Source organism: Thermobia domestica, chromosome 13 (genome assembly GCF_964235325.1).
Source record: "Thermobia domestica chromosome 13, izTheDome1.hap1.1, whole genome shotgun sequence".
In the NCBI taxonomy this organism is placed as follows: domain Eukaryota; kingdom Metazoa; phylum Arthropoda; class Insecta; order Zygentoma; family Lepismatidae; genus Thermobia; species Thermobia domestica.
Genome location: NC_137466.1, coordinates 177,416,776 through 177,426,564, shown reverse-complemented (window position 1 = coordinate 177,426,564; position 9,789 = coordinate 177,416,776). Strand labels below are relative to the sequence as shown.

The 9,789-nt window shown below is 37.0% G+C and overlaps 1 protein-coding gene across 1 annotated transcript; it reads right to left on the bottom strand.

Moving 5' to 3' along the window:
- Positions 1–2,551: 2,551 nt before the first annotated feature.
- LOC145668790 (facilitated trehalose transporter Tret1-like) lies at positions 2,552–9,655 on the bottom strand. Its single transcript, XM_081736954.1, has 2 exons — positions 9,501–9,655; positions 2,552–4,783 (listed from the first exon to the last, which is right to left on the bottom strand). The coding sequence occupies exons 1-2, from the start codon at positions 9,616–9,618 to the stop codon at positions 3,441–3,443; spliced, it is 1,461 nt and encodes a 486-aa protein (XP_081593080.1). The 5' UTR covers positions 9,619–9,655; the 3' UTR covers positions 2,552–3,440.
- Positions 9,656–9,789: the final 134 nt, after the last annotated feature.

Genomic DNA, 9,789 nt, shown 5'->3' with positions numbered 1-9,789 from the left:
CAACCAACGAGCATGCGCACAAACCATTTTTAGAACAGTCGGGAGAGCACGAGAGAACTTGGCACGAACAGAGTAGAGATAGGCCTATGTATATTACTGCTAGCGTGCGAGTAATTCTGAGCGCATTTAGTCACTGAGCGCGACTCAAACCAGCTTCTCGTGAGCAGTGATGACGTTGCAAGTAAAGTATTGTGCATAAAATTAAAAAGTTTGTTATTTAGTAAGATGCAAATATTATTATTATTTTTTTTGTATTATTTGTGGTAGTGCCACGGCACACTGGCTCCCCTTCAGCGGCCGCCGCTGGGTACAGATAGTCTATTTTACTTGGATTGATGTTGTTTTTATAAAGATGGAGAAGAAAATATTTTATCATTCGAACATTTGAAAGAATACTTTTTCTTCAAAGCTGAATATGATGGTGTACATAATTTAAAAGTAAAGTGGTGCCCCTGCTGGAAATATTTATCAACAACTAGGGTGCCATAGTTAATGATATACAGTAAGGGATTAATATGAATAAACTGTGTTCTGATTCGCAGGCCTACTTTATTGATGTAATGATGATGGTATACAACGGCGCCCGTCAGGGGGAGCAAAGTGGGGCGCTTGCCTCCCCCTTAAAGGAAATTGTGCTTCGGAAGGTCGAAAACCCAATATATATTTTAGAATAGTTACCCCAAAATTTGAGACTACATTTGAAATGTCGCTTATACTCCCCCCCTTGGAAACCACAACATGGGCGCCCTTGATGGTATGTAATATTAGAGTTCTTTTAGATGAGTTTGCGTATCCTAAAGTTCCGTTGATTATAGAGTTTGGAACAACTAGCTTTAAAAAGCATGTATCGATTTTAGAATTACTGACAAGTTTTGATTCACCCACAGTTCATGTGTTCTCATTTTTTTAGTTGTAGTGTAATGCTTTCCTATATTTTGTATTTTAAATTTTACATAACAATATTGTTATTATTATATAATTAGTTTAGTAGAATAATAATAAGCAAACATTTTTTTCTAACGGTAGGGATGGGCAGGAGTCAAGCTAAAACTCAACTCGAATTCAAGTCGAGTTTCGAGTCGAGTCAAAGGTAATATTCTCGAGTCGAGTCAAAGGTAATATTCTCGAGTCGAGTTCCGGGCCGATTCACTGTTTCTGGCGTCGAGTTTCGAGTCGAGTCGAGTTTGATAAATGGCTCGCTCGTTCAGCTTGTTTTAACTCGTTTTGAAATCATGGCTTGATTACACTGGAAAGCGAAAGCCATGAAAAATGTAAGCTAAGCAGTAATATGGAATACTTTTAGTGTTGCTTTCTCATCATTATCGTCTCCTTTAGCCTAACCGGCATAATCGTGGGACGTAAAACTAAAGATTTCATTTTTTTAAGTGTTGCTTACGAGAGGGAACACAGCTCGCATCTCGTCTCGTCTAGATAGCGAGACCACAAGAGATTTTTTATAACAAGCTCAGCTTGGCTCGGCTCAACTGAGCCGACGACCAAGCGAGCCGGCTCGCTTGGGGTGATCCATCGGCTCGAGCTGGCTTGATTGGGATGAGCCATCTGCTCGGTTCGGCTCAGCTGAGCCGAGGGCTCTAGCCGACTCGCTTGGGTGAGCTATTGGCTTGGCTTACTTCTCGGTTCGGGTCGATAGTGAATGAGCTGTGAGCCAAGCTGCTCTAGTCGTTGACAATTCTAAACCCGGGCCGAGCAGTTTTATTGGCCTATAACTTTTAACAATGTTTGTGCCCGAATTCTCAACCTAAACCCTCAACCCAAATTCAGAAGCTCGTGAACAATGTCCTTGACTCCTAGACTTCACGACTACTGAGGTTGGCAATCAACTAGTTTTTTAGTATTCAAATACAAACCGCCTATCTTTCATGTTTATACACGTAGTAGTAGTAGTATCATTGATAATTATACTGTCTATGTAAGGTACTTGAAGAGAGTACTCGAAACTACACACCGGATTTGACTGGACTTTACACGAAACTCGATCCGAATTCGAGTCGAGTTGGAGAAAATTTTCGAGCCGAGTTCTCAGGTCGAGCTTAAAGATGTCTGCTTCTAGTCGAATCGAATTTCAAAGAAAACTCGCTCGTGCCCATCCCTACGAGTAACGCAGTATGGTCAATGTTGCATTATATGAAAATGTTCATATACTGTAGCTGTCAAGTAAAAATTTGTCCTTGCATGTACATAAACCGATCTAGAATGTGTAATAATAATAATAATAATAATAATAATAATAATAATAATAATAATAATAATAATAATAATAATAATAATAATAATAATAGCAGTAGTAATAGCAGTACGGAAAATTGAAGTAATAAGATTTTTTCACATATTCAAAATTTCGAACCTAAAAGTAACGTGTTAGTAACGCGTTACTTTCGAAGTAAAGTAACAGTTACTTTTTTGGGACAAGTAACGCGTTAATAACGCGTTACATTTTAAGAGAAAGTAAAGTAACTTGTAACGCGTTACATTTTTACAAGTAACTTACCCACCACTGAACAAGATTCATTCTTCAAATCATACAAGAATATGTAATGAATAAGTGCATAGTTTTATTTTTTATTGCCTTGAAACTTCCACAAATATAATATAAAACAATCAGTATCTTCACAGTACATATATTCCTTATGGTACACTATAATACACACGGCACTATTCTTGAGTATAAATACTTTCAAAATATCATTAAACACAATACTTGAAAGCACTAGCAAACTGGAAAACAGATTTTAGACAAACTTAATCATTTTAAGACCCGCAGACATTCTTCACTGCATTTCTTCTGGTAAATAGTTTTTAAGCTTACAAAAAAAATTAATCTTCAATAGAAATAAGGTAATTAGTGAATTCAATTACACAATTACACAAAATGTTTCTTTTTTTATTTATATGAATCATATTTTTCCGTAAAACAATATTTATTGGCGTTGACACTTTGAGTATAAACTCTCAGTACATAATGTAAAAATTTTAAAATTGACACATTAAGGAAGAATTAATATAAAAATGGATTTTAAAATATAATAACACATATTTCTTTAAGTATCAAAGATGCACGTTTTATGAGAAAAAGAAAAAATAAAAAAAATGTTTTGCAAGACAGCATGTGCAGATCATGTCATTATTTTATAAACTTACAAATGAATATCACATACTAAGACGAAGCTATTTAAACTGAAATACAAATACATTTACGCTAAAAACAAATCATATTATGTTAAATAACTTCATTTATTATGACAAACAAAGAATACTAGAAATATTTATCAGGTACAGATCAGTCTTCATAAGATAAAATTGAGCTTTAAGTACGTATATAGTTGAGTTTTCACTCTTTTTTTTTTTTTTTTTTAATTTTAAGTACTCAACAGGACATACACATACAACATATATACTGTATTTCTGTTTTAAAAATTATTTCACTGCGTGACACTTACTGTCCTAAAACTATCGGAGTTATCCGTGTACGATTTCAGTATACATTCAGTGCTCTGGTACGTTTGATACTGAGATATGTCTAAAATCGTACCAGGTCTATCGCCTGGCATTGTCATAGAATCTCGAATATGCTTCTTTTTAAAATATTGTTGTACTTCTTGTAAACTTTTGCCGTCAGTCTCTGGTAGCAGGTAAAATGCGAAAAAGAATCCGAAGAACGTAAAAGCACTATAAATGAAGAATGCGCCATATAAATCTACAGCATCAGTGAGATTCGTATACGTCTTTGTAAACACGAAACTGATGAAATATGAGAAAGACGCGGAAAGACCACTACCGAAGGTTCGTAATGTCACAGGGAAAACTTCACTTACAAGAGTCCATGGAATAGGAGCTACTCCTAGATTAGCCGCAAAGGCAAATACTATTAAAGAAACTAGGGGAATCCATGACATCTCGAAATCTGTCGTTATTCTGTAATAAGCAAATACTGCAAGAGCGAACATTGATAATGACAGTAATGCACAAGATGTGAGATACAATAAACGTTTTCCCGCATATGGTACTATTATAAAGCATATAAGCCCACTGATGATAGACAGAAGACTGAACAACATATTAGCTACAAACTCATCTATAGGAGATCCAAGAACTTCTAAAATGCTGATAATAAAAGGACGGATTTGTGTCATCCCGGAACCAGCTTGAATAAGAAAAAGTGCACAAACAAGTCCAAATGGATATAAAAACTCCCGTTTCATTACTAACAAAACATTATCTTTTAAAGATTCCGCTTGTTTTGATTTTACGGCAGTTACAATGCTAATAAATTCTTCGGCGACTTCCTCCTCTTTCACCCAACCTCTCAACCACCTGAGACACTTCTTAGCCTTGTCTTCTTTGTCTTTGGACAGAAGCCAATGAGGGCTTTCAGGAATCACCAGCAATAAAAGTAAGTTGATGATAGGAAATGCTGCACTGACTGCTGCAACAGTGCGCCAATGCATACACAAACCGAGAAGGTACTCAATGAATATACCAACAGACACACAGATACCAGTGAGGATTGTAACTGGCCCTCGGACAGAAGGTTCCGTAATTTCTCCAACATATGTGAGAACAGGTGCCTCCATTAGACCTCCACATAGCCCTATAATAGTGACGCTGGCATACAACATAGTCACTGTAGAGGCCTTGTAGAAGACAATCCATGCTGCTACAAGTGGGAGGTTGATGAAAATGGCTGATTTCTTTCTTCCAATTCGTTCGGCGAATATGTTGCATGCAAAACAGCCAACAGGAACACAGATAAGATTGATGCTACCTGGAGGTGCAAAGAAAAAAAGAAATTCATTGGTGTTCCAGGTAATAAATAAAAATAGTTCTGAGTTATCAAGTACATAATCAGATTTGATTAATTTTAATCTTAAATCAACCTATAACATCTAGGATAAAATTATATTTGGTCTAGGAATTAATTCGTGCGGGTGGACAAGAGATGGCGCAACGAACGGAGCGTCCCACAGTTCCGTGTATCCACACATGTGTTGCAAACCCCTGTCATCGCGTATCGTTCGTAGTATAGGGCAGTGGATTAAAGCGTCAACAACACCAGTTTGTAGTTAAGTGAACATGGCGCAGTTTGTGCCTGATAAAGTGTTTTTGCGGGGTGTCCTGCTACATTACTTTAACATGCAGAAAAGTGCGACTGAAAGTCATCGTATTTTGGTGGAAGTGTATGGTGACCATGCTCTAGCTGAGCGAACGTGTCAGAAGTGGTTTGCACGGTTTAGAAGTGGTGATTTCGGCTTGGCAGACCAAGAGCGAGCTGGACAGCCAAAAAAATTTCAAGACGAAGAATTGACAGCATTGCTCGAGCAGGATTCGTGTCAAACGCAGGAACAACTTGCAGCAGCATTAGGCGTTGATCAAACAACAGTCTCCAAACGCTTGAAAGCCATGGGAATGATTCAAAAGATGTCACATTGGGTTCCACATGAATTGAAAGACAGAGACGTTGAAAGACGAAAAACCATTTGCGAATTGCTGCTTCAACGACAGAGCAGAAAGGGGTTTCTGCATCGAATTATTACGGGTGATGAGAAGTGGATCCATTACGAGAACCCTAAACGAAAAAAGGCCTGGGTGAAACCAGGTGAACCAGGTCCATCACAACCAAAACGAGATATTCACTGTGCAAAGGTTATGCTGTGCATATGGTGGGATATGAAAGGTGTGGTGTACTATGAGCTGCTGCAACCGGGTGAAACTATGAATGGAGAACGTTATCGACGACAATTAATGCGTTTGAAGCAAGCTCTGGCCAGAACACGACCAGAATGGGAGAACAGACATGATAAACTTATTGTTCAACATGATAACGCTCGCCCACATGTCGCAAAACCGGTCAAAACCTATTTAGAAAATGTCGGATGGGAAGTTTTACCCCACCCGCCGTATTCACCAGACGTTGCTCCTTCGGACTACTACTTGTTCGATTGCATGAACAACGATTTGATTGGACAGCGGTTTATTTCTTCAGAAGATATCGAAACATGGGTCTCTGACTGGATCGCTTCCAAGGATGAGGACTTCTTTCGCCACGGAATCCGTACATTGCCTGACAGATGGGCGAAAGTGGTGGCTAGCGATGGACAATATTTTTCTTAAGGTATTTATGTATTTTGTGTTTGTACTACAGCTTCAATGTGTGCGTACCAACCGCACGAATTAATTCCTAGACCAAATATTACAATATAGAGTAAACTGCGCAATTTCTTAACCATTTGTATATTTTAAATTACAGCAAAAATTCTATGTACCGGTATATTAGTAAAGCTTTTCTAGGCAGTTTCACGAATTGCTCTTAATTTTATGAGCAGTATCGAGCCTTCGAATTTAATATATGGATTAATGTTCATAATTATTTAAATAAATATATATTAAAATTTTTAGTTTGATATGGAGATTAGGGTTCTAATTGCAAAAAATATATTCGTAATAGTTTAAATAATGTGGGCAGGTGGTATATTTTCTCATATCACATTTTATGCTAGATAAAGAGGATATTAAATAAAAATATAGCTAGGAATAAAGTTGGAAATTAAAACGTCGAAGAATGAGAAAATGAGAAATAAATTAGGTAGAACATATGAGTAGCAGTATTAAAATTCACTAAAACAGAAATAGAAATTAACGGTATTAACATTTCAATCATGATGTTTCAGAAGAAACAGTAGGTTATCCCAAAGAAAGTAGAATGAAACAATATGTTACAGGAGAAATATTGAGGAAAATGAGGGAAAGAAAGGTGTGGGAATAAATTTGCACATAAGTAGGAAAAAAAAACTCAAAATGGAATACCAGTATTTTTGCAGTGATCCTTTTCATCCCTGTGTATTAGAACTCCATTTTGAAGGACACTGGAAATCACAATTGGCTAAGGGTCATAATGAATGGAATCTTTGAATGAGCAATTAATGAAAGCTGGCGTTTGAAAGTTGAACAGAATATGCGATGCGTTGGAGACGCTGTTGCCGAATTCTCTACAACAATAGAGACAGAGCTTCTGATACAAACTTAGAACGTTTAACAAGTCATAATTGAAGATTATAAAAATATAGCACGATGATATGTAAGTATGATTTTTTCAAATAACAAAAATAATAGTACTTGGAATATTTGACAGAAGATTCAACATTCAATTACCGGTAACAGCGCGGACAGTGACATTGGTTATCTAGAAACAGAGTGAAAGAATACTGCAGTGAATGGTAAATATCCTTCCCTTCGTTTTGTTTACACCATGTGTAGCTATCTATCAGACGCAGGCTTTTCTTAACCACACAATCGTTTGAGGCAAGGAATCTACCACTGATGGCAGAATACTTCTACTACCACAGTGGAGTAACGTTAGGGCCTGCAATGTAGGCGAGCCCCTCGTATCTTGACCGCCCGCTGACTGTCCCCTCTTCTGAATGAAAAATACCTTATTACGTATTAGAAAGTTTTGTAGGTTAATCTTAAAGTGTTCATTATGGGTAGAACAGATGAATTATAAACATATCAAATAGTTCAAATATAAGTTTTGTACTGAAGTCGGTGTACTTGTTAAAATGCCCATCGTCTGGAAAACCGACCAATATAGTCGATAATAGGCTTTATCTGCTCTCTCGTGCACATTTTGGTCTTCTCTCTCCCTGTGTTGCCATGCGTAACAGTTGTTAGTTGTTGAGTTGAGTTGATTTTGAGTTTCACGTCCCTTTCAGCAGCGAGGCTATATGAGACGAGACCTACTGATTAACATTGAATCCGAACAACACGAGTTCTCGCCGGGACTCGAACCCAGGCCCAAGGCGCGTACGCTAACCACCTAGCCACGAATTTCAACATGAAAAAGCAGAAGGCATGAAATAGTAAAGCATAAATGCAGATAGCGATGCACTGTATAACGGACTTAACGTGTATGACATTCTTTCTCACTGCATCAACTAATTAAATTTAGGATTAATCTTTCACCAATATTTTTTCACTGTCGTACAAGTAATGTTTAATCTACTCGAGGAAATAACTTCTGATAATAAAGAAATAACTCTCTAGGATTTTAATATAGAATCTCTGTAATCTAAATCTAATATTAAATTTATGCTTAATATGTTTCTTAATTGTGTTTCCATCAAATTCCTAGATTTAAAAAAAAATGCATTGTAGCACTGAAATGATGAAAACTCAAATAGGCACCAAATAAGCACTGATAACAACAGAATCATATAATGCTTGGAATAAACAGTATGTTATTTCTTTTCTTCCTGGAAGCACGGCGCACCTTTACCGTTTCATTAGAAGTCAATGTGAGTATAGTTTTATAAATGCCTATAGGTCTAATACATGCAGCAGATAAAAGTACAAGAAACTTTTTGTTATTTATACGTATTTAAGACAAAAAATATTATTAACTGGCGTCAATTACTCGCGTACCCCGAAAAAAATAGTAATATGTTCCGTTAGTCAGTCACTTTTTACTATTACTAAAGTGCTCTCTCTCATATCGATCATTTTCGAAAATGAAATGAAATGAAATCTTCAAGGTTTTACGTCCCATGTTATGCCGGCTGGAGACGGTGATGATGAGAAATGAATGGAATGGTTGAATGAATAAAGTGGGAGGACACGGGAGAACACTGAGAAAACCCACGCACACGTTGTTTTTCCACAACAATCGGTCATTTTCTATCATTATGTTTCTCCCCCTCCTTCTCTCCCATGTTGCGTGGCTAAATTTGGATTTAAACATCGAAAGTGTCACTGTTCTTCACAGTGTCCCTCAGCACTAATTCTCGATTACATATATATCCTTTCCCCTCCCTCATGTTGCGGGTCGCTTCATCGAAAGTGTCACTGTTCATCTCAGTGACCCCGAAAACTATGGATTCGGCACTAGTATCGGTAATATATATATATATCCCCTCCCTCATGTTACGGGGCACGGCGTCGGAAGTGTCACTGTTCGTGTCAGCGACCCTGAAAACTATGATTTCGACACTGATATTGGTCATTTCCGATCATTTTATACATTTCTCCTTCCCCCTCTCAATTTGCGGGGTTGAATTTTGATTGAAACGGGATCAGAAATGTCACTGTTCATCTCAACGACCCCGAAAACTATGGATTCAACACTAATATTGGTCATTTTTGATCATTTATTTATCTCTCCTCCTTCCCCAAATTGCGGGGCTGAATTTGGATTGGTCTCACTTAGCAATGATAAACAGAGCATTAACTAGTTTTGTTATGCTGCATTATACTAACTAATTACAACTTATTTAGTTCCTGTAAGTTTTAATTATAATTTAGAGAACCCGAAATTTATTTTTTCAAGCGGGCCTGTATAATTATTGCTACACCATCCTGTTTTAAGAAGAACACTTGTATTAAATATAGGGTTCCTAGATTCAATAGTTTCGTAGATCTTAGAACTAGTGTCTCAGTGAATGAGTCAGTGGGTTTAATTATTTTTATTGATTAGATCACTGTATGCTTACCTATCCACGAGGCTTGTTCCATGGTAATTTTAAAATCTCCTTTGCCTGACTGCAATTCTGCTATAGCCAACGGTGGAAGGCCAAGAGCCATGCCATAACCAATCAGCAAGAAGTTCATTGTAGTGGCAGTAAAAAGCTACACAAAAGAAAGACCAAATGGATTAGAAAATATTTCCAGTTTATTCACTCTGAGTAGGAATGTTGTAAATAAAAGGATATTACAAAAGTCTTTTCACCATTACTAGGTCACGTCCAATCTATTGTTTCCAGGAACTGAATATATTAACAC